The 25444-nt window shown below is 38.7% G+C and overlaps 1 protein-coding gene across 1 annotated transcript in view; it reads right to left on the bottom strand.

Annotated features, from left to right (window-relative positions):
* Nucleotides 1–545: 545 nt before the first annotated feature.
* LOC123697205 (spectrin beta chain) overlaps nt 546–25444 on the bottom strand; it is a 49474-nt gene continuing 24575 nt past the window's right edge. The window contains exons 9-38 of the mRNA XM_045643629.1: nt 24791–24988; nt 23901–24030; nt 23372–23521; nt 23033–23172; nt 22513–22637; nt 21957–22087; nt 21311–21456; nt 20722–20845; nt 20102–20352; nt 19663–19822; nt 19314–19452; nt 18331–18512; nt 17636–17750; nt 17302–17426; nt 16752–16942; nt 14248–15410; nt 13804–14065; nt 13274–13478; nt 12604–12798; nt 11820–11999; nt 9249–9493; nt 8728–8951; nt 8176–8372; nt 6212–6362; nt 4596–4658; nt 3331–3453; nt 2257–2400; nt 1599–1692; nt 1189–1368; nt 546–768 (exon numbers count right to left, since the gene is read on the bottom strand). Of these exons, the coding sequence (XP_045499585.1) occupies nt 561–768; nt 1189–1368; nt 1599–1692; nt 2257–2400; nt 3331–3453; nt 4596–4658; nt 6212–6362; nt 8176–8372; nt 8728–8951; nt 9249–9493; nt 11820–11999; nt 12604–12798; nt 13274–13478; nt 13804–14065; nt 14248–15410; nt 16752–16942; nt 17302–17426; nt 17636–17750; nt 18331–18512; nt 19314–19452; nt 19663–19822; nt 20102–20352; nt 20722–20845; nt 21311–21456; nt 21957–22087; nt 22513–22637; nt 23033–23172; nt 23372–23521; nt 23901–24030; nt 24791–24988 (5941 nt within the window). The 3' untranslated portion in view covers nt 546–560. The remainder of the gene's footprint in view (nt 769–1188; nt 1369–1598; nt 1693–2256; nt 2401–3330; nt 3454–4595; nt 4659–6211; nt 6363–8175; nt 8373–8727; nt 8952–9248; nt 9494–11819; nt 12000–12603; nt 12799–13273; nt 13479–13803; nt 14066–14247; nt 15411–16751; nt 16943–17301; nt 17427–17635; nt 17751–18330; nt 18513–19313; nt 19453–19662; nt 19823–20101; nt 20353–20721; nt 20846–21310; nt 21457–21956; nt 22088–22512; nt 22638–23032; nt 23173–23371; nt 23522–23900; nt 24031–24790; nt 24989–25444) is intronic.

Here is a 25444-nt window from a genome sequence, read left to right as displayed (position 1 = left end):
AGCTAGTATAGTATATGAAGGGATAAAGCATACAATTTTCGAACATGCTAATTATGTATGTATGCGTGTAGTATGTGTAGGGAGCAGGGACTGGTAGAGGGATGGTTTCAAGGCGAGTATAGGAAATAGTCAAATAAAAAAGCATAATGTATGTATGTGTGTGTAGTGTGGAGAGGGATGGTTTGTGGGGTGTGTGTCAAGGCGAGTTGATAAAGGAGTCAATTATTTAGAGTTTATTTTAATTTTCCCTAAAGAGGCATTGGCAGAATATCAGCGTCGGGGTTTCCTTAAAAACTCTGACATTTATGCTGAGCCAAGGCCTGTTCGTAGGACGCAGTGCACATTAACGGTTTAATTGTTATACTTTTAATATTTCTGTGTGTATGAGTGTTTTCTGTATTGTTTTACTGTTTTTATCTTTTGTATTTTACTTGTAAGTGTGATTGTGTTCTATGAATAAACGTTTTATCTATCTATCTATCTATCAAATCAAAATGTATGTCGAGTATGTATGTGTGTGTAGTGTGGAGGGGGCGGAGAGATGGCGTGGAGGGTGGGTGTCAAGGCGAGTAGAGGAAGGAGAGCGTGCGCACTGACTTCTTCTTGAGCGTGAAGAAGGAGCGGCGCTTGGGCTCGCTGGGCGCGTGCGCGGGCAGCGTGTGCGAGCGCGGCGCGGGCGCGGCCGTGCGGGCCCGCAGCGCCTCCACCCACGCACCCATCTCGCCCTCGTCGTGCGCCTGCAGCAGGAACTCCGCGCCGTTCGACAGCCTGCCCACACAATACATTACGTTATAATAATTACATTCCATCGTGTCGTCACACATTGTTACAGTGATAAAGCTGTTCAAATAACTAGTCTAGGAATTATTAGAAAACATTGTTAAAAAAAATAATAATATTTAGAATCGTTATGACTTTACAGCTTCTGGATTTTATTTAGTTTATCTCTATCAATGAAATAAGAAAAATACATGAAAATATACATTAAAAAGTGCAAAATAGGCAACCCTTATAGTATGCATTTACCCCTTAGACAGGAAAAACAAGTTACAAAAAAATAATTTTCATTCAGATTCAGAACTGGCGTTCTTAATCCCTTTAATAAAGAGAGAAACTACAACACAATATTTTGAATAAAAATACTCGAGTATCAAGCTCATTTAGTTTCTAAAAATAAAACAAACGCACCTGAGACGGAAGACGTGCTTCTTCTTAGTATAGTTGGCCGCCTGTTCGACGACGGCGCCGTTGAGGTCGAGCGGCGCTTCGCCCCGCCAGTGCTGCTCGGGCGCCGCCTTGTACGCCTTCGCGTCCTTGTAGAACGACATGCGCCCGTCCTTCGCCACCACGTACACCTTGTCCCATGATCTGTGCAAAATACACGGGCATATAAGACATGAATAAAGAGAAGTATAAAAAAATAATCATATAAATGAAGGAAAGTGTCATTGTAACAGTAAATGAACTATGTCTTAAATTGGGACGTAATTAAAAATTATAAAATCGATTTATTTTTATTGAACACGCTATAAAAAATAACACTTAAAACAATAAAACTGAACAACAAATTATAGTTAAGACTGCAAAAATCATCGTACCTGTTAGAAGCGCGTTTGGCAGCCGACTCCCATTCGTGTTTGCGGACCAACATGCCCTCTACGCCTTCATCCTCCCCTCCGGGACTAGCGCCCTCTGTGTAGCGATTCAAATATTACAAACCCGTCTTAGAAAATCACCTGAAACTTGCTAATGATTATGCATACTTTGATACGACCCTTGATTTGAAATTAAATATCTTTTCAAAGGTCGTAATTACATACTAATGGAAAACTTAATCTACTTCTAAAGCTAATGAACACGTGTGGTTTGATACGTCACTGTGATATGAAACTCGTGAACCTACTCGAATAAAACTCGAAGTGGTTGGATATACTTTTATTACGGTACACACGAAAACGATATAATCAAATCATGCGCTAGACAAACATAATAGCACACAAAGCGTTCATCGCAGACAATATTGCACAATTTAGACTTTGGTAATGTTCAGAAGTGGATAGCTGTCTAAATTTTCCTGTTTTTTTTACAATGTTTCGAAGTTGAGTTGACTTGCAACAATTTGCCAAATTTTCCATATCATTTCAGCCATATTTGAAATTCTGTACCATTTATATATTTTTTTGCGTACAGTCATAAATTTATCCCTCCTTTTTATAATCGTAAAAGCCATCCACCTCCATCCACTACCATGGGTACCTTCATCATCGCTGTGGTGCGCTCCAGTGAGCAGTTTCTTGGCGGTGCGCCAGCGGAAGCTCCGGAACGGCGACTTGCTCCGCGACCGAGACTTCACCTTACCGGAAGTCGACGGCGTGGCCGGGGTCGAGCTCGTTCCGGGCGCTGTTCGAGTGACCGGGACACGGAAGGTGTGGACATATGGTAGGGGTTCGCGGAATTTGACATAAGAAACAATGGATATTTGGAATTAGGATGCAAAGGATATACGTAATTAAAGGACAATTTTTTTTTAGAAAGGTTTAAAGACGATTTGTTGGATGGAGGATTATTTTGAGATGGGAAGGGGGGAGAAAAAAACAAAAACAAACGTAATTCAAAGCAACATAAAAACAACACTGCGTCGCAGCAAAATAAAACAAAAGCATTTACATGCTCACTAAATGATATTTTTATATTAAAAACTTAAACACCAGTACACCAGAAAACACAGATTATGTTAAGTGGAGGCATGCCTTAATTAATGACATTAGTCATAACACACGCACGCGTCGCAGCAAAATAAAACAAAAGCATTTACATGCTCACTAAATGATATTTTTATATTAAAAACTTAAACACCAGTACACCAGAAAACACAGATTATGTTAAGTGGAGGCATGCCTTAATTAATGACATTAGTCATAACACACAAATGCTATGCTACTTCTATTGATATTAAATTAATGATTATTTCTACCATCTGCATTGGTTCTATGTGAAAATGACCGTTATTGATTCAAATTTGATTTAGCTATGACTACTACTACAATTTAAATGAACTGATGAAATAATGTTTCACTATGTTTTCTCCCGATAAAAATGATTGTAAACAGTTAGCTAAGTTTATGTATGATTCACCGGAGCAAGAAAAACAAAAAGCTAGTTTGGAAGTAAACCAAAATTACTCTAATGTTACTATGTACTTATCTCTCAAGTTCAAATTTCTCAATGTTACTACTATATCATTACAAGAATGATTTACCTAAAAAACGTTTAAACAAGCACAATTTGAATCAACAACCGTCCACTGTTACCACTACGTGTCATACTCACTAGAGGTGCGTGCGGGTTTAACGGGCGTCTGTTTCGACGTGGAGGGGCGGGGCGGGGTGTCCGGCTGCGGGGCCGCGGGGGGGCCGCGCGCCGCGGGCGCGGGCGCGGGGGGCGCGGGGGGGGCTGCATGCGTACATCTACGTGCTAATTACTACACGCTACGTGCATGCATGCTACGTTACGTACATGCGTCCGTTACGAGTGCGTCGCGCTACAGTTTATACGCTCTATGCGACATTATAGGTTTACAATTAGCTTTATTTGCTTATTACGAGCTTTGCACTAGAGCGAGGACGCACTTGTAACTGTTTATTAAATAATAAAATAACATTCGTGCTCACAACATTCTTTTTGTTTGGTATAGTTTCCCTACCTATGTTATATTAATAAACTCATTGTTTAAATATACCCCTTTTATTATTTGTTATTAGTGAAAACATTAAAATGATTAAGCTATCGAATACATTAAAGCACATGAATATAAAGCATAATAATAGAGTGTAGTAAAAACTAAAGCAACTACATATAGTTCATTGCATAATATATAGAAGCTAAAGTCAAGCCGTGCATATAACATATAATAGCAAAGAGTAACGCTGTTACAAGACATATTATGATACCTACCTTACCGTAGACAGCTTCAAGTGACAGTTGATAGACACAGCACAATATATAGCTCAGCATTATTAAAGAAACACATGAATAGACAAAGGGAAAGAAAAGAATGTATCAAACCATCACCGTGATTAGCGTTTACATTGGAAACATAATTATGACATAGTATAACAGCACTGCAATGAGAATTTATAATTATGAAGATGCAAAGATGACACAGATATAATAACAATCTAAATAATATGTGCATCGTTGCAACTTAAGCGAAGATATAAGTATGATAAACTTCACATGAAATGAATTGAAAAATTGCTAAAGAAGAAAGTTGTGCATATATGGAAAACATCATAGAGTATGAGGCGAGATTTTAATTATATTTTTAAAACATCATTTTAAATACACAAATTACACATAATCCAACATTTTATAAATACGATATATTTGTGCAAAAATAAATAAAACTGTGCGGCAAAACCCAGCTACGGATAGAACCTACTAGACGTCCCCCGAAGCTAATATACTATCTACCATCCCTATGCGTTATTGGGCTATAACCCTTCCAATTAAAATGGGTGTTCAAACTACGATGTAAGCTCATGCGTACAACTAGCCCCGGGTACGTTTTACATCGGTAGTATAAGCGCGGTTACCTGGCTGGGAATGCGGTCGCTCTTGGGCCTTTTCAGCCGCTTTAGTGGATGTTCTCCTTACGACTACCGTGTGCATGTTGTGAACAACACATATTTAAGTTACGACCCCCGATTATATGGCGCATCACTCGGCGAACGAATTTGACATGCCTGATGCTTGATCATACCAAAGACTTTAATACTTTGTAAATTTATACATCTTTTATACCAAGATATTATAATTTTATTGTGAATGAAATATCAGTTTCTCTATTAGAACATTTAAAATAGCGTTAATAGGAAGAAAATATGTAGGTTATCGTCTTTTTTAGTGAATCTTTGAAAATTGTTAAGGTGATTTTTCAAATATCTATCGATAGTTCAGAAATAATTATATACAGGCAATTTCTACAAGTCTTTAGCGTGATCACAAAATGCATTCAATGAAAGGGGGAAAAGAAAAATCAATTTCGTTCGCAAGTAAGCGAATAAAGTCACAGAATATAAAAACTTGACACGTAAAGCGGCAAGCGACGCCAAATGTAATGGCTGTATCGCAGTGCGAACGTGCTAAGTCTTGTAACGGAATATAACCCTTATTGTAATAGTGTTATTGTTTGTTTTTGCAAGCATTCACCAGTTAATCGGTGTCAGTTAGTAGATTGTTCGTTCGATTCGTCGTTGTGCGGGTACACATGCGTGCTAGTTGCAGTCCGTGACTTGATGTGTTAACTTTTGACCATGTGTTTTCCTTTTTACTTATACCACGATTTTTTTATATTTAAAATGTACTTAGGGAACATTACTGTCTAATATTGGTACAGATTAAAAATTATTATTAAAGTAAATTGTTAAATTCATTAGGGTTGACCACTTTTAGTAGTTTTATGTACATTTTATATTATTATCACCATTTATAAATATATTGCCGAATCCGAAAAATATTAAGACATAAAAAGAACCCAAGATTTTTTTTTAAAAGCGGTCATCCCTAATATAAATCTCACCGCTAGCTGAATATATCGTAACAAATCTACCCTAAAAAGATAAAATTAAATGCAAATGCTTGCATCTTATATACGGGGAGATCTACACACATTTCAAAGAATAAAGTAAACATTAAACAGACCGCATTACAAAGGTATACACAAAACTGTAAAATAGGACAATCTTGGAGCATTCCTATAAATAAACTACACATTCGCAAGATATATCAGATAGCGGTTTATCGGGCACAAATCTTAAAAATTTAATAAAGTTATATTGAAAAAAAAAAAAAAAAAAAAATCTTCAGATTCATGCCACTTTAAAGTGACCTACAAAGGTTCGTGTTGACCGTGCGCATTTTCTAATGATTTTACAAATTCTTAAAAATATTTTTTCAGAAATTCCAATATTTTCATATGGTAATAAATAAACATTTCAACTGTATAAAAGTAGCTTGCTTCATACAAAAATAATTATATTCATTGTAGAAATAAGGTATGCTTCTGTATGATTAAAATTTTAAAGTCCCAGTACAATTTATTCATACAATTAAGTAACTTCTATGTATGAATATTTAACGCGCACGCTCAACCACCAATGACAACCGCGTCGAAAGTTCGAGAACGTTCTAGAATCTGCATATTCCTTACCGGGTTGCTGTGGCTCGGGCGACGCAGCGCGGTCGACCGCGTCCTGTGCAGCCGCTGCAGCCGCTGCAGCTTCAGCGGCTTCGCGCTCTTTGCGCTCGCGTTCAGCCGCTTCAGCCGCTTCTTGGCGGCGCTTCATTTCTTTCACTTCGAACTGAAACGTATGGTGAGCGTGTTACCTTCTATTTTTAAACGCGTGGTAAAGCTGATGGGCTTTGATTTAGTAGTTGTTAGGGCGATGTAATTATTTTGTGGTTATGCGTGTGTAGCATTAACAGCAGAAAAAAAATGCGCAAGACTCAGAAGGCATATAGCTTGCAGATAGCATTTTGTACAACAATTTGATGCATGCAAAGAACTCCGATAGTTAATATAAAAGAAGTAATTATACTATAACCCTTAGATTATAACATACGTTCTAGAAAAAATCATATTTATAAATTACAACTCGAAATTCAGTCCGACAAACTTCGTATCCAATATAAATGTTTAGTGTCTTTACAGAAAAAAATATTACCATCAATAATAAGGTATTATAATTGGAGAATTATTATTTTAACTCGATAATAACGAGTCGGTATTATTAATAAATAAGCTTTACAAACACATAGGGCTACAAGCGCGTGCAATATACCAACACCACACTTACACCATCCAAATAATCATAGTACCATGCACCATCCGGGGAAAGTATATTACGGGTTTGCGTCAACAGCAGGAGGGAAGAGGACAAAGGTATTGACTTCACATCTTTTCCTAAATCATTTATCGTTTTATTGCTACTAGTTAATCCAGGCAACGAAAGCACGGCAATATCGCTCTCACTGTCACAATCATAAGAGCGTCTTCTCCATGACAACCTACGTAGTGCATTCTTTATAGTTCCCGATATAGATGGAGTACTACGACGCTTGAGCAAAGAAACATTTGGGAAAATATTCAAGTAGGCAAGTCTTTCCCATAATATGAAATCGACACAAGCCAGCTTTTCATTGGTTTCTTGATTGTGACTGGTGTATTCAAAGAAAACTGAACTATAGATTTCCGAAGACCGTGGTGATTTGTATGGTGACATAGGTGTCATCGGCGGACTACTGGTTTCAGATATTGTTGATAAACTCTGATTTGTAACAACATTCCACAAGTGTGAGTCATTTTTAACCGGCTGTTTCTGCGAATAATTTATGCTTATTGCTCTCGCATTGTATTTTTCTGGAAGCTTATACTTTTCAGATTTGAGAATGATGTCGTGAACAACTTTGCCCACGTGAGGTTCGTTTTTGGGAAGCAAAAGGTTTTGAACTCGGGGTGCTTTTTTGGGAATAGGAGGTGGATGGTATTCGAAGGAAGATTCATTGGACATTATCCAAGGTTTTTCAGAGGGCCATAGAGTTGCAGCGTTCATTTCAAGCTAATGGTGATTAAGAAAAGAAAAATTAATAAGGTATAAACAAGATACAAAAGAAGAATAGATAAGAAGCATTTGTAAAGTGTTTTTCTTTAGATCAATTGGATGCTTTACAATGAAAAACATGCACAACACTACACACAATATTATTATAATTGTTACAAATAAATCACATTCATTAAATCATTGATGAAATAAAGTATTTTCAGTTTATTAACTGATTCATATTCAATTAATTGGTCAATATATCATCACTTTTTTAATTTGTTTACTGACTATAATGTACATGTAAAGGTTATTTCAAAAATTAAAGCCAGTTTAATTATTTCTTTTCTGGCATTCTCTTGTGATATTATTTTATGCGATAATAAATGACTATCTGCCCGCTAATAGGTAAAATTAGATTCATCTACTTTTCATACCATTGCCAGTTACACATCTAAAACCAGGTCCATCTTTCTCAATGACTACAAAGTAAATTCTCTACCCTTCCACACACCCAAAAGCTTCCCAGCCACATTTTTAACCTAATTTTAACCCTAATAACACAAAATCCTACCGTGGTGAGTCTCTGCAGCGCGCTGAAGCGGTCCTCCTGCGCGGCGGCCGACTTCTCGAACGCCTCGTGCTTCTTGATCAAACTCTCCACCTCGTCGATAGTGTGGCCGAGCTCCTGCGACATCAGGTAGGGCTCCTGCGCGATCAGCCACGCCTCCGCCACCGCCGCGTCACGTGCGAACTGGTACACCTCGAGAACTGTGGGAGGTTTTAAAATACATTAGTTAAGGCATTTTGTGAGGTGTGTCATGTTTTATAGTATGGCATGAATTAGTAATCGGCTTTGGTATTGTTACATTATGAAAAAATTGAATATCACAGTTTGTTACGGTTATGGAACTATAAAATATTTTCATGTTAAAAATTTGTAACAAGAGAAAATTAAACACAAAAACGTATATCAGTTTGCGGGACATTTAAGCAATTTAATGAACTTCTTTTCGGTAATTTTAAAAAAATTCAAAAAATGTTTCTATACTTTTTAGCAACTGCACCCTCAATCGGTGACGTAGCTAAACTGCTAAACATACACACAAGTACAAGGACCACTCACTGAGCTGCAAGTTCTCCCAGCGCTCCTCCCAGCGGCGCAGCAGCGCGTTCCGCTGGTCGGAGAGCGCGTGCAGCTTGTCGCGTATGTCGCCCGACGCGTAGTGCTGCCGCGCGAGCAGCTCGCGGCCGAGCGCGATGCACGCCGCGAAGTTCTCCTCGCGAGCCTCTATCTCCGCCTTCAGCGATTGGTGGTTGTTCATGAGGAGCTCCACGCCGCTCACGTCTCTGGAAACGATAAATTAAGGCGTTAGAAACGTTATTTTTAATATTCTGACAGACTTGATCACTACATTATCACATAATATACCTTTTGTAATAATATCTTTGCATACAAAATAAATAAGACGGTTCTATTACTTTTTTGAATGAATTTTCTCAATTTGAATAACGTTATAGTTACATTTTTTTTTGTATTATACAAACTATTCAAATCAAAATAATAATGATCACTAATTCCCAGAAAATAAAAACATTATTAATCTTTTCGTCTATCATATAGCACACAAAAGCTGTACAGCTCACCTGGGCTTCTCGCCGGTGTTCATGGAGCGCACGACGTCGTCCATCCATATGGTGAGCGTGCGCACCTGGCTGAGGAACCGGTAGAGCTGGTCGGCGTCCTCCAGCTTGCCGCGGCGCGCCTCGCACGCGCCCTGCAGCGCCAGCCACGCGTCCGCCACCTCGCCCGCGCGCCGCGTTATCTCCGCGGCCTTCTCGCCCGCGTATGACGCACCTAAACGCGAACACTCCGCGTTTATCGCCTCCACCTGATCGACACGCTCATTAGTTAGTGGGACGTAATTTACATAAGAACACTCATTCAATCTATCTAATATTATAAAGCTGAAAAGTTTATTTGTTTGAACGCGCTAATCTCAGGAACAACTGGTCCGATTTGAAAATTTCTTTTGGGTAGAAGGTTTTAGATAAGGTGCCCCGGGGCAAATGTAACTAGAAAAAATAAGGTTCCAACTTTGATTTTGCACAGTTTAATTTTTACTGTAAATTTTCTTAATTTGATTTATCTACACGATTAACAATTTCATTAATAATACATAGAACCTAGTTCTAAAAAGAAAGTTCTTAAGGAATCGAAATAATGAAACGATTTTCTACTAGTGATAGAAAAAGTTGCATTTACCCCCGACAAGGGGCAAATGCAACTAATGACAATTCGCATTGTATCTGTAGGTCTAAAAATTATTATAAAACCGAGTTTTTCAACGCAATGTGATAACGTAGGCGAATTTGAAACTTAAGTTCACGTATCTAAGCTCAGTTCGGAGTGAAATAAATATTTCCTCACTTCAGGGGCAATTGCAACTATTTCGTTAATAGTTAGTGTTGTGAATTTACTTTAAATTTAGTCGATAACGAATTTTATTGAATGTTTGATACGAGGAAAATAAAATAAAAGCAGAATATATGGCACAGTGTTTTAATAGGAAAGATCAAAGTAAAAAATCACACATAACATAAGAATTTCTTGTTTCTAGAAAATTGAGTAACATTTTAGTTAATATTAAGTACTAGCTTCCGCCCGCGACTCCGACCGCGCGGATGTCGGTCTTCGCGTTGATGGTATATTTTTGAGTAACTCTGACAATGACATCTTATAAATATCATCACCAGGGATGTCATTTTTAAACGGCGTAATAAATCATTTCTTTTGATGTATTCGGATATCAAAACTTTGACTTCTTGCACCGTTAAAGGAAAACCAGTTTTTTCCATTACGTAGATATAGCCGGCTATTTTTGTTTCCGTGTCTTTGGTGAAAACAGTAGGCCTACCGCGACATGATTTTTTCACTCCTCCTGATCCGCGTAATCGGTGAACTAAAGTAGATCTCGGAATTCCGTAGACGTCAGCCGCTTGATAGGTGTTTAATTTATTGTTTCTAACATCTTCCAATGCTTTTAACAAATTGTCCTGAGAATATTTTATTTCAGTTTTTCGTTTATAATTCCGGACCATCTAAAACAAAGATCAGTGCAGCAGTTAAGTTGTGAAAGCATAGGTACTTAACATACAGTAAAAAATACACCTTTAAAAATATTGAAGATAAAAGAACCAGAAAGAAAGTAAAAGTATTTATTAGGACTCGCACAGGAATATGACAAACTAAAAATACTAATAAAACATACAAAATAAAAATAAACAAAACGAAAGTAAATGTACACATGTAAACATCGACATGGCACATCACTATTGTTTCATGGTTTCATACAAACCGACACGGGGGAAATGCAACTAACCTCAAAGTTACAATTACCCCAGTTTGTGTTATTATCAGGGAAAATGTAACTAAACACATATCTTGTTGTAGCTTTAACGAATCCTTATGCAAAATATATTAATAGCTACTTACGGTTGTCAACAATGTACTCCACTTGAAACACCAGCAATAAAACACTCTAAAACAATTTTTTAATAAATTAGTGTCACCACGTGCGTTCGTAAAAAATTGCTTCAAAATAGTGGTTTGACAGATCAACCTGTTTTACCATCATTTTTAGCTGCAGCGCTGCCACCTATTATTTTCATGTAACAATTTGGTTTGCTCAAAAATCTTATAGACGACGTTATATTTAAAATCCAATAATTAGCGGAGATATTTAATTTAGTTACAATAGCCCCGTAGTTGCTTTAGCCCCGGGGCACCTTAGCCCATTTATCGAGGAATATTATAGGCTAATATATCTTCACGCTAAGATCAACAAGAGCTGAGCAATGCGGGTAAAACCGCGGGGCACAGCTAGTGTACGAGTTTATTACGTGCGAGTTTATTCAAAACACTAAATAGTTTTTACGTTTGTAAAAATGTAAATATTGTATTCAGCTATGTAAAATACATTGCAATTATAGAAATGCTGTAGAATTTCATTTCATAAAACAATTTTATACTTTTCAAGAATCATATTTACAGTAAATTCAAAAATATTATCCATTATTTCAAATCATTAATGTAATAAGAAATCAGTATTTTTTTTCTCAACATAGATTATACGTAAAGTCCAGTTCTTTTTAGTTTAATGCGTCAATAAACCCAATGTACTCTTCAACAATAGCCTATTATTGGTATGGTGATACCTGGTTGTGCAGCGTGGACAGGTCCTGCATGAAGTTGTGGTGCTTGCGCTGCAGCGCGGACACGGAGAGCGCGTCGCGGCCGAGCTCGTCGCTCACGCCGCGCGCCTTCTCGTTCACGCGCTGCAGCGTGTCCTTGCAGTCGTGGAAGTACTTGTGCAGCTCGCGGGACGCCGCCAGCATCTGCCTCACACACATACATTGAGCATACAATGGTTAATTGAAACAAAATCTTGAAAACTTGCAAAAAAGTAAATTTACAACAAGTGATAACTGCGTTAAAAACAACCGACTTCAAACTTGCACTTGCAACATTTACAAAAACAGACAAAAATGCTCATAAAATAAAAACTACTGGGCCTATCCGAATAAAAATTTTATGGGACCAATTCGACACCATCCCGCATCGAACAAAAAAAGAATCACATAAATCGGTTCAGAAACCTCGGAGTAATCGGTGTACATACATAAAAAAAACATACCGGCCGAATTGTTGCAAAACTTTTTCTGCTTTGATAATGTTTTGATTATTATATTTTTACATTGACATAATCGTTGACAAAAAAATAAAGTAATTTGCAAAAAAAATAATAATGAAACCAGCCTATTACTAAAATTCATATAGACACGTCATTATGTTATCACAAAGGAATACAAGACCATTTTCTGCTTTGATAACGTTATAATCTTTGACAAAAAAAATCTTATGTGTCATTTTTTACATATCATCAAAATCATGTGTCTTACAATTTAGACAAAAAAATGCATCAAAAAAAGTCTATCTCACCTGTGTCCTAGTATCAATAAGCTCGAGCAGATCCTGCCAAGTCTCCTTAAGGCCCTCCTTCCACTGCGCGATGGTGGCGTTGTCCGAGTGTCCCATGGCGATCATCTGGTCGGCGATGCGCTCAGCGGTGGCCACGCGTTCCGAACCCACCATTTGGGTCTCGCGAGCGAATTCCTTGAAGCGCTCCCATAGCAACTGTAATAATAAAAAATTAGAGTGAATTTACAGAATGCTTGCTTCGCCACGTGGTTTCACACACAATAACCCGCGGGTAAATCAACTATTCTTATGTATTACATATTAAGATACATGACTGTAAAGTATCACCAAAGCCTGTTCAATTGTTTTAATAAATCAATACACTTCTGACAAAGTTTCATATTTATAATATTTGTAGAACTAGTAGCATATGATAATATCTGAAACTGGATCAATTTGACGCGACTTTTATAATATAGTAAAGAGAAACCCATAGATATTACAACACGGATTAAGTCACTTTTGGCAGCTAATGTGATTTGAGTTTTTCTACCAATATTAAAACAAGAGGTGGTTCTCAAGAGTACTGTATATTTAAAAAAAATTGGTTGTCTGTAAAGTTCGTGCGTGCAGCCGGCTCTATCGAATTATAAGACGTTGTCACGTCAAAATAATATGTGCCATCACTTACAGTAACATGCTCATAATCCTGTCCGAGCTCTTGCGAACTAGCAACCAGTTCGCGTTCAGTGATCCATTGCTCCAGATCATCGACTTCTCTCGACAGTTGGAAGAGTCGTAATGCTTCATCGAGTTTGGCGCGTCTCTCACCGGCTAGGTCCTTCAAACCGGCGTACAGTTTGTCCACTTGGGACTGTTTCACGGAGATCTGTTCGCTGTTGGATTAATTTAGCTTTAGTATTATAAAAAATGCAATAAATTATTACTCTAGTTAACTTTTCGCTATATAATTCTTCCTATTTGTGTAAAACAGACAGAGAACGAGATAGAAGTATACATTCTGTGATTAAAAAGCTCGAGCTGTAATCAGCAACAACATTTGTTTCTTCTTTCTTTATATTTTCAATGTTACTAGGAATTATTATCAGATATTACATTTTGGTCAGCACATAATTTGATCAATCAAACTGAATATAATATTTATATTAATACCAATTTAGACTGTCGTTTGTTATAATAAATATGATTATTAATTATTACCTCAGAGGATGTTCTTCAGCAGTGAGCTGACGGACAGTTTCACCAAGCTGACGGATCGTATTCGCGTAGTCATCGACCGCTTGTTCCAGAATCTCGTGCTTCTTGATCAAGTTCTGGGCTGAAATCTCGTCTTTACCACGGTCTTCTACCATCATGTACAATTCCTGTTCGCTCATCCACGCCTCGGCCTCGTTGGCGTCGAATAGATATTGGTGAGCCTTCTCCCATTGAGACAGTTTGTTCTTGCGTTCTTCGATGGCATCTAAAAGTGGAAATTTGTTTAAACATTGCTCTATTTACAATAACAATTTTTTAAATTTCGTGATATTGAATTTGGATTGACCTAATGACATGTCTCATTAGTTATGGTTATGTTAGTAAACGCCATATTGAAAATGCCGTATATTGTTAACAATCAATAAATTATTTTTTATGTTAACTCACCTTTAAGTTCTCGCCACCGCGCGGTGAGTTCGTCAATAAGCCTCTTGAATTCGGGCGAATCTTCATGACCCTCGTCAATAAGCTTTTGTCCGTTAGAAATAACTGTCAGAATTCTTGGCTCGTGGTTGTCAGTCTCCGTTTTCAGTGACTGATTCTTCTTCTGCAACATTTGCACATTGAATAAGGAGTTGCCATAGTCTGTGCTGGTCGCTATTGGCATCTTCTCATGGATCCATAACTTCTCATCCTCGATATCGCGACGGAATTGGAACGCTTCCTTCTTCTTGGCCAGTTGGCGTTGGCGCTCGAGCAATGGCGCTTTGAGTTGTTCGAAACGTTGTTCCACAAACTTCTTCTTCTCTTTAATCTCCTCCATTTTGTCAGGTACGGTCTTCTGCAGGTATTCCGCTTGCGTTTCGAGTTCGGTGACCTGCTTGGCTTTGACCGCCATCTGAGTCTCGATCATCTGTTGCTTCTGCATTAGAATATTCACAGATGCCAGATCAGTTCCCGTGTCTGTGTTTTCGATCTGTTTCTCCAACTCATTCATCCACGAGTCGATATCGTCACAGGTCTGGTGAAGAAGGACTTCGCGGTTGGCGTCGAATAGACGTTCACCCTTATCCTTGGTTGTTGTTTGAAGATTTTCAAATTGATCTTGCAGTTCATGCATTTTGGGTGAAATAATTTCGACGAACTCCGGTTTCTGTTTCATGAGTTCCTCAGCCGCGTTCTGTACTGCGAATAAACGTTCCTTGTTCGCTGCGATTTCGGCTTCGAAGGCTTGATGACGGGTCCACTTGGAGTGAATGGTCTTCGCTGAGCGGTAGGTGTCGTCTTGCGCAGTGACGTTCTTTTCTTGTACCCATTCACCGAGCTCGTCGCAATCTTGAAGGAATTGATGCAACTGCAGTTGATCTTGGAGCTTCTCCATTTGTTGGAGAGCCTTCTCTCTGTTGGCGTCACGTCTGGCGCGGATGCTCTCAGCCTTGCGTTGGATTTTGTCGGCATCGAAGTGTCTCTCTTCCACGAGGCGGTTCGCGAATTGGACCACAGAGTTGATCTTGTCGTCGTTTGCCTCCATTGTTGTAAGGAAGGCCTCGTGTTCCTTGATCATGTTCTCCGCTTGTTCCAAGTTCGCTGGTGGCTCGGTCTTTGCTAGCCTAAGAATAAAATAATATGAATTTACCATAAAGATACATGATATTTAAACGTCGTCGCAATATCTTTTTTTATTATTAATATTCATGCTTAATTGTGACAAAAAAATCAAATTATCGAAGAGCACTATAAACTATATACAAAATATAAAAAAAAAATGAATTAAATTAATAAAGAGCTTACCGTTAGTCTTAACGCGCGAAGATATTAGACATCATAGACTATAGAGATTGTAGTGTATAGTTACCTGTGGTCCTGGTGCGCGAGCAGCACCTCTGCCTGGCGCGCGTCGCGCTGCAGCAGCTGCAGCTCGAGCGACTGCGTGGGCAGCTGCTGGCGGTTCTCCCACATCTGCTGCAGCTCGGCCCTGTAGTGTATAGTTACCTGTGGTCCTGGTGCGCGAGCAGCACCTCTGCCTGGCGCGCGTCGCGCTGCAGCAGCTGCAGCTCGAGCGACTGCGTGAGCAGCTGCTGGCGGTTCTCCCACATCTGCTGCAGCTCGGCCCTGTAGTGTATAGTTACCTGTGGTCCTGGTGCGCGAGCAGCACCTCTGCCTGGCGCGCGTCGCGCTGCAGCAGCTGCAGCTCGAGCGACTGCGTGAGCAGCTGCTGGCGGTTCTCCCACATCTGCTGCAGCTCGGCCCTGTAGTGTATAGTTACCTGTGGTCCTGGTGCGCGAGCAGCACCTCTGCCTGGCGCGCGTCGCGCTGCAGCAGCTGCAGCTCGAGCGACTGCGTGAGCAGCTGCTGGCGGTTCTCCCACATCTGCTGCAGCTCGGCCCTGTAGTGTATAGTTACCTGTGGTCCTGGTGCGCGAGCAGCACCTCTGCCTGGCGCGCGTCGCGCTGCAGCAGCTGCAGCTCGAGCGACTGCGTGAGCAGCTGCTGGCGGTTCTCCCACATCTGCTGCAGCTCGGCCCTGTAGTGTATAGTTACCTGTGGTCCTGGTGCGCGAGCAGCACCTCTGCCTGGCGCGCGTCGCGCTGCAGCAGCTGCAGCTCGAGCGACTGCGTGAGCAGCTGCTGGCGGTTCTCCCACATCTGCTGCAGCTCGGCCCTGTAGTGTATAGTTACCTGTGGTCCTGGTGCGCGAGCAGCACCTCTGCCTGGCGCGCGTCGCGCTGCAGCAGCTGCAGCTCGAGCGACTGCGTGAGCAGCTGCTGGCGGTTCTCCCACATCTGCTGCAGCTCGGCCCTGTAGTGTATAGTTACCTGTGGTCCTGGTGCGCGAGCAGCACCTCTGCCTGGCGCGCGTCGCGCTGCAGCAGCTGCAGCTCGAGCGACTGCGTGAGCAGCTGCTGGCGGTTCTCCCACATCTGCTGCAGCTCGGCCCTGTAGTGTATAGTTACCTGTGGTCCTGGTGCGCGAGCAGCACCTCTGCCTGGCGCGCGTCGCGCTGCAGCAGCTGCAGCTCGAGCGACTGCGTGAGCAGCTGCTGGCGGTTCTCCCACATCTGCTGCAGCTCGGCCCAGCCCTCGCGTAGGGCCTTCAGCCGCTCGCGCAGGAACATGTACTGCGGGTCGTCCGCTGTCGATGGCTCCTGTAAATATAATATATTAATAACGCCTCCATACCACACGTTTCATAGTTTTAGTTACACTATTTAGTTAGGCCAACTATGAACTAGCTCAGATTATGTTCGTATATTGACCATTATATTCGGATACAACGCAATGCGATACTAAATTTCATCAGATCTTTCTGATTTATGATTTACTAATACACTAAAATATTGTATTCAGTATCTGAGTGCATTTTTATGATAATACTATTCAAAAAACATAATTGTCTATTACACTTCATTAAAAAACTTAAACAACTTAAGTAGACAGCTAACGATAATTTTAAATGCAACTTCAAAAATTTTTTGATCCATACAAATGACAAGTAAAAACTTACGGCAGTAATCTTCTCTCCGTACTCCATCATCTTCGCGTACTCGTCCTTGTAGTTGTCGATCTCCTCCTTGATCGTCTGGTGCTGAGACAGCAGCTTCTCTGCCTCCGGGAGACTTGATGGAATATCTGTATAAATGTATATTTTTTAAAGTCATAAAGAAACTATTTACATTATATATAAATTATTATTTAGAATTAAGGGGACTAAAGTGACCTAAGGAATAATTTTTAATTTGTGTAGTAATATTTGTCCATAAAAATTCTTGTATTTTAATACCAAGTCACCATATTATAATAATTATATTAGTGATAATTATTTTTAACTTTATTCTTACCTTCCGAAGCAACATCCGTCTGTGTCTTGGTGAGCCACGCTTGGAAGTGGTCCACGGAACGCAGGAAACGGTGAAGATCACCTGCCTCCTCCAATTTGGCGTCGCGTTCTTTGAGCTGTTAATAATAATAATTGATTTAGAGCTTTGTAAAAAATTGTAATTATTTTATACATTTTTTTAAATCTATGTACATCCTATAATTATAATTTCAAAAATGAAATTCTTTATTTAATTTTTGGTTTATTTTAGTAATTTGCTAGTGGTGTGCTATACTCAATGCAACTGACTAGTTTTGCATACGCTGATAACGTAAAAAAGAAACAATTACAAAAAACGATGTAACAAAATTTTGAGCTAATTTTTTCTTAAACTTTTTGATTACATCCTTCACGCAGCCCGGACAGTGTTTATAAAAACAACATGTTAAAAATGCGTGTGGGCGGCAAGGACGCGTTGCTAGTCTGACGCTGTAGACGAAGTTTTAATTTGAATTTACCACATAGTAAGAATGCATCCCGATGCATTCCCGAATGTTTTGAGTATTTTTCACGTGCTCAGCATATGAAAAACTATATGTTTGTTTGATGTTAATACACTTAATCTGTTACATCCTGTATATACCGAATCCGATTAATTCAGTATTCGGTACATGTCAGAGTCGTTACTATGCTATGACGTCATCTCTTCGCACTCACCATCTGCGTGAGCTGCTCCCAGTTGTCCGTGATGGTGACGACGCGGTCGCGTATGAGCCGCGCCTCGTCCGGGTGCTCGTCCTCGATCGCGCTCGCCTCGCTCTCCAGGGACGTGATGCGCGCCTGTATCGCGGCCAGGTCGCGCTCCATGCCCGACAGACGGCGCTGCAGTGTCATAACGCCTGCGGATTGGGGTTTATTTTGATTTTGTTCATTTACGTGTTGATTATTTAAAATAGAATTATTTAAAACAGAATAAACAACAAGGAAAGGAAGGAAATAGTTCGTGATTTTTATTAGCACGCTTTACGCGTATGATGGGCGCCTGTATCGCGGTCACGTAATGCTCCATGCCGGAGAGACGGCGCTGCAGTGTCATAACGCCTGCGGATTGGGGTTTATTTTGATTTTGTTCATTTATTTGTTAAGCATAATCATAGATGAGATAATGAAGTTAGAAATAAAGTATGTAATTTGTATTAGAACGCACTACAATGCGCGATTCGATACATTGCAAGCAATGTATAATTTTCAATCTCTTTGTTATGCCATTTTTGTCAATGAACCTCAAGCCAATGTGACAAATTAATGTATGAATTCAAATAAAGATTTTATTTATTATTATACCGATTGACTCGAGCGGCGCAGCTGTCCCGTCCAAAAGACGCTTCTACCCTCTTTTATCTATTCTTTAGATCGAAACAAACAGCTACAATGAATATGTTTTTCTTTAAAGTTTGATGTTTTTAGCGAGTAATATTCATTTAGAAACTAAAATGGATTTTAAATGTATTATTTTCATATTCCAAGATAGCCACGATCTAATTCGTTCCATAACCACCATGAAATTTGAGCAAAGAAGCAATATTATTAAAGAACTTGATTTATATTGAAAGTTACAGACACAAAAACATTCTAAATAATTTTATAATCACAACATCAACCTAATTATTTGGAATTATACAACATAAATAACCACTTACCGTTGAGATCCATCTCCAAGTTGTCCGTCTGTTGCAGGATGCGCTTCTTGTCTTCGATCCATGAGACGGTTTCGCGGCACTCGATGTAGAACGTTTGTACGCCTTGAGCGGATTTGAGTTCGTCCTTCTTTGCCTCGGCCTAAAAAACGAAAAGTTTTTTTATACTATTAGATACTTAATTTCAATTTATACATTAAGAAATATCAATTGAGAAGGATTTAAATGTCTTAGTACCGAATCAATACTATACTTTAATGAAGAAATATTTGTTAATTGCAATGGACTCATCCAAAAACTACTATAGAAACTTGAAATTTCTTTTACTACTGCCTATTTTAAATTTTATTACCTTCTCTCTCAACCCGCTCCAGGCCTGGTTGAGTTGCGCCTGTCGCTCCTGAATGCGTGGCGCTTCAGGGTGTTCAACGTGAATTAGCTGCCTAGCCAATTGGTTAACCACGGCTACGCGGGACGCGTTCGCGTTCATCTCCTTGTCGAAACCGTCGTATCTATGAATGCGTATTGAATTAGTTATGAAGTAAACGTACAGAAATCTTGCTAATTATTTTAGAAATTGGAAAAATGTGAATGGAAATATTAGTCAATTAATTGCTATAATATGCGTTGAAAGTCATGGGTAAAACTTTGTAGCTAACTAACAAATAGTGGATCATTGCAGCTTGTAATTGGGTGTATATTTTATAATTTCTAATGTATAAACAGCTGTGTATAATATCCAGCAGCCACAGCTTAGAGGCTGCGCCAGTTCAGACACTACCCACACATACCTGTGCTTCATGATCTCCACGTCATCAATATCCTTGGGCGGGTGCATGGTATCTAACATGCGGTCTTTCTCCGCAATCCACTGGTCTGCTGCATCTGCTTCAGCGAGCAGCTTGTGCAGGGACAGCGCGTCGAGCAGCCGCTGCTTGCGGAGCCGAGCAAGCTCGGACAGCTCGCCGAGCCGCGCGTCCATAGCTCCCAGACGGTCGCGGACTTCGGCACTGCTTGCGTCCTCGGGGCTGAGCTCGCTTGCCTGTAAATAGTAAAGCAAAATAACAATCGGTGTATGTAACTTGTAGAAATGTATTACAAGAAATAATGAGTGAATATTTAAACAAACATTTTTTTTTTCAGACAACTATGCATACAATATTAAATTAAAAAATATAATAAAAAAGTGCAAATTGTAACATTTAACACAACAAAATATAAACGTAACAAAATTGACGAACATCACAAAATAGGTTACGAATAAATAATTACTACGTACATAACTGCTTCAATTAGAACACACAAATTAAGTTCGCTCAAAGAAATTATTCAGTTCAAAAATATAAAAAATACAAGCAATGAAGTGACTATAAATAAAAAAATGCACCATAAGGAAGGAAGGGTATCATACCTGTTGCTTGAGTTGCTGAATAACATTAGCATAGTGCTTGAGTTCGTCCGTGACGTCCTTGTGTTTCTTCAACAAGCTTTGCACTTGAGCTTCATCCACACCGGTGTCTTCGGATGATACCAACCTAATTAAAAAAAATCAACGACATATTTACAAACTTTTTGCATGCATATTTTACAACTACATATATGAAGAACCCTATAAGATCACATGTCGATTGCATGTCCAAGATGACTATAAATTTCGCAGTCATCTTGTTGAATTTGCTATTTGATTGAATGACTAGTGCAACCTCTTCGCTGAACGTCATTTAGCATAGTCATTGGTTTGGATAAGGGGGTGGATTATTTTAGGTTCGTTGTATTTTAAACTATACCGAAATACCGGTTCGTAATCGTCTTCCTGTGAATTTTAGAATTGAATTCTATCGTTATTTAATAAACGCGCTAGTCATTCAATAAAATATCAGATTCAACTAGTTGCCTGCGACCTAAATGTGTAAAGGGCACTCGCCAGACAAATTACATTGTTATTTTGTAAGATTTATGTGTACAAAAAGAGTTTTTTAATAAAGTGTAAGTGTATTAACCGCAAGGTGTCGAGCATCCATGCGTCGATGTCGTCGGCGTCGGCGAACAGCTGGTGGTAGCGCACGGCGGCGTCGAGGCGGTTGTTGCGCAGCGACACCACGTCCAGCAGGTGGTTCCACTGCGACAGGATGTCGCGCAGACGCTCCTGGACAACCATTGTAATGTCACATTATGGAATTATAGTCGTTTGATGGTGAAGTTTAGATAAGCCAATCAGAGCCCGTTTATCTCCAGCTTACGTCAATCTCATACATTCATAACTTTACGCTAATAGAAAGCCACTTGTCTAGGGGGGCTGGAGATACGAGCCAAAGCTACATAGGTCTTGTTGTTAGATAAACTAGCTAAGGGACACTATTCAGCGACTACCGCGCGCATGTTTTACTGTTTCTTTGTAATATTGACTTTGTTGAATTTTCGGCTTTTACTGCGGCATTTTACTACTATATGTTGCTCTTTAATATGTAATAATATGGTGTTTTTTATACAAATCACAATTGCAATATTAAACTTTTAATCGTGTCGAAGTCATATCATAAACAGCAATTTTTATATTAAACACAAATATTTAATTCCAAGTAGTTGTAACAACAGCAAATTTTATTAATTAAATTCCATAAATCCCAACCAGAAAACATAACTGACCTGTATGCGATCCGCTCCAAAGTGTCCCTGCGAGATGAGCTCATCGCCCACCGCGGCCACGTCCATGAGCTGCGGCTCGTGCGCAGACACGTCCGCCTCTAGCGCCTTGTGCTTGGATATCAGCAGGTACACTGTTACAAACAAATATTTCAAATTATATTATGTACTTGTGGTGCCATTTTATAGCTTGAGAAGTCGAATTAACCGATGCATTTTAATATTTGGCATCGAAACAAAGTATTTTATATGAATGCAATAATATGTTGTTGTTGCTATCACAATAACATTTCTTGAACTCTTTCTAATACAAAGTAAAGAAAGGAGCATGTGTGCACACGTGTCTGGAGTGAAACTTCTTTGGCAAGATTCAAAGATACCAAAAACGTTGACGTGACGGTATTGCCATGAAACAACGTTGAAATTTTACTCTCAACGAGCCTAAAGAAGTTTCAATTCAAAAAGAAAAGTATGACATTTAAATTCAATTACATTTTAAAATATCCTCCTAACCCAAGAAGATAAAACATACATCAATAAAATAAAATCCTGCACTTACCAGTTGTAAGATCATGACCGATGTCATCAACAGATACGATCTGCTCCTTCTCCTTGATCCAGTTCTCTTCATCAGCCATGTCCCAGTAGAACTGCCACAGTTTGCGGCTGTCTTCCAGACGCTTCCTGTTAGGATAAACATTTTGCATTATGCATTTATTCCGAGTTATGTTATATTTTTAAATCACATATTTGTTTTATTTATTAGGTTTATATAATCAAGTTGAACAGAAATCTTATAACATATTTGGTCGGAATATCAACCAATTTCCAAATTTGCATTTTCCATGTTTAACACCGTTTTAGTTAATTTTACTCCTTACAATGTTAGAAGTGAGTCAATTACTCTAGTAAAAATTATAATTGGCAAAACAACAACGAACTAAAACGATTAACATCTCTAGTTATTTCGTCCAAATGTTTTATAATATTTTATGTTTATGTATTAATATGTATTTTTTTGTTGTTATGAAACAAATAAATGATTTTTTTTTTTTTTTTTCAATCGTCTTTTTGCGTACCTCCTTTCAACGGCGAGGTGCACGAGCTCAGCATACGCGTTCTCGAGCTGCTGTATGCGCTCCACGGTGATGGCCGGGTCACATGGCCGGTAGTTGCCCTCTTCCACTTCTAGGAACCGCTGCGATTGGCCTACAACAACCTGCAGAACGAATAATTTTAAAATTTAGAAACAAAAATTGTCATTTAAGTATCTAAAAAAATTTGTTTCCTAACAATAATAAAAAAATTACAAATATTTTTCTTTTTTGTCAGCTACTAAAAACACCAAAATTTGTTCCACCATTCTTCCGTTAAAAAAAATAAGTAACGCAGGTGATTTTAAAAATATTATGCATTACCTTGACTCTTTCGCCAAGTACGTTGATGTCGGCTTCGACAAGAGCATGCTTCTGCAGCAAGTCCTCAACGCCCATGAGATGTTTGCCGTAATCGTCTGTGAGCAGGCGCATCTTGATCTCCTCCATTGAATCCAGGATGTATAGCATTTCCTAAAATATGGCGATTTATAAGTAACTTAGTAGTCAGTACAAATAACATTAAACACTTTCATTATTTCATAATCATGTTTTTGATAATATGATGATCTACCATCTAGATGTTGAACTTGTAATCCTTATTCCTTGCTGAATTAATGATATCATCTAGGATGTTTTACTTGAAAGTGAAATAAAAAAGATGATTTTTTTTTTAATTTAACAAGGTGAGTTTCAATCTGACGAAATTCTAGTTTATTAAATTACTAATACCTTGTAAGTTATATTTAAATCTGTACATGAATGTTCTAGGCAAACTTTTTGGTTTTACGAGATTTAACGATCAACACGTTCAATCTCCACTTAATGTATCTCATAATTTTATTTAATTCACCTGGAAGTTCTGCTGCAGCTGCAAACTGAGTTCCAAACGGGCTCGACGCGCACGCAACAGTTCAAGCAAATACGCCCACAAACGTAAAACGTTGTCACGACGGGCACACACACGCTCTATGTCATGGTACCTGTGTAGAGATGTTTTGTTACGATAATATCTTCCTCAATATTACACGTATCATCTAATTACTAATAGAAGATTGGTAATTTTGCTTTATACCTCCTCTTAAAGATCCAAACATACCGACACGCGGGAAGCGACTTTGCTATAAAATATGTGTATGTAGTGATATTAGTTTACTGTAGCCCCAATAGATGGCGCTACTGAACTTTAGCTCGAAACAAACTCGCGCTATTGATATTTTTTCTTACTTACATATTATAAATTTGTTTGAGCGTGATATCCAAAGTTTGTTTGAAAACGCTAATTTTATTATTTTTGATTGTGGCAACTAGGTGAATCTAGTACGCCACTTATAATACATTTTGCAATGCAATTTTGATTTGGCAAATTTTACTAATTACAAATACCTATGTATTACAAATTACAATTATGTATTACAATTTACAATGACAATCTGTCTCCTCAAAACATTTATTAATTTTTGAAGTTGATATAGTAAATGATCGTCGTTGTTTGCCGACAATACGGCGATTATAAATAAATTAACATCTACAATGACGGCCGATCGTAGACATTCAGACACAATTTAGGGTACCCACACAAAACCGCATTAAATATAAATAAATATTTACATTTATTAACGTAAAAAAGGGCGTTACTGTCCTGTCTCGATTTCTTTTAAAACCTGATGAATAATTAACATTATATTTGTGTTTTTGACGGTAAAGTACTTTCTATCACTTAATTTAATAACAATATCTCACCGTTCAGCCTGCAGCTCTCCGCACACAGCGACCACCGCTTGCACACGCTCCTCATACGCGAATATATCGGTTTCGATAGCTTCGTGCTTCTTAGCCGCTGCTTCAACGGCCGTGAGGTCGAAACCGAAGTTGTCCTGGCTTACTAGCCGTTGGTTCTCAGAGAGCCACGTTTCACGCATCTGCGCTTTGCGGTTGAATCTGTCGGAATAATGATATGATTTAATAAAAAAAAATATATTGGATTCAACTATGTACTAATGATTCTGAAGATCTCATAATCTGTAATCATCAAATTTAACTACTAACTAATTTGTTTCATAAGAATAATAATGAAAAGTAAAAACTACACTATTTCGAAAAATTACGCACACAGTACTTATTTAATTTTCATATTGCATTCTATATTGCGTTTTTAATGGAAGAAACTTTGTTTCCAACCATTTTATTTTATATCACTTTCACTGGAAGATTTTCTTATAGCGCAAGTAAATAAACTTTTTTTTTCAATTCCTAACACATTAATTTCCCTCCTGTCTTATTTTGTAATAAACATATCAATATTTTTACTGTCTTTTACCCCTTCTTATGCTTTACATCAAGATTGTTTAATGTTTAAAAGCAAAAAAACCCTATATCAATATTATAACAATTTTT

The sequence above is a fragment of the Colias croceus genome, chromosome 14, assembly GCF_905220415.1.
Source record: "Colias croceus chromosome 14, ilColCroc2.1".
In the NCBI taxonomy this organism is placed as follows: domain Eukaryota; kingdom Metazoa; phylum Arthropoda; class Insecta; order Lepidoptera; family Pieridae; genus Colias; species Colias croceus.
Note: the sequence above shows the minus strand (reverse complement) of the source record. Positions and strands in the feature narration are given on the sequence as shown.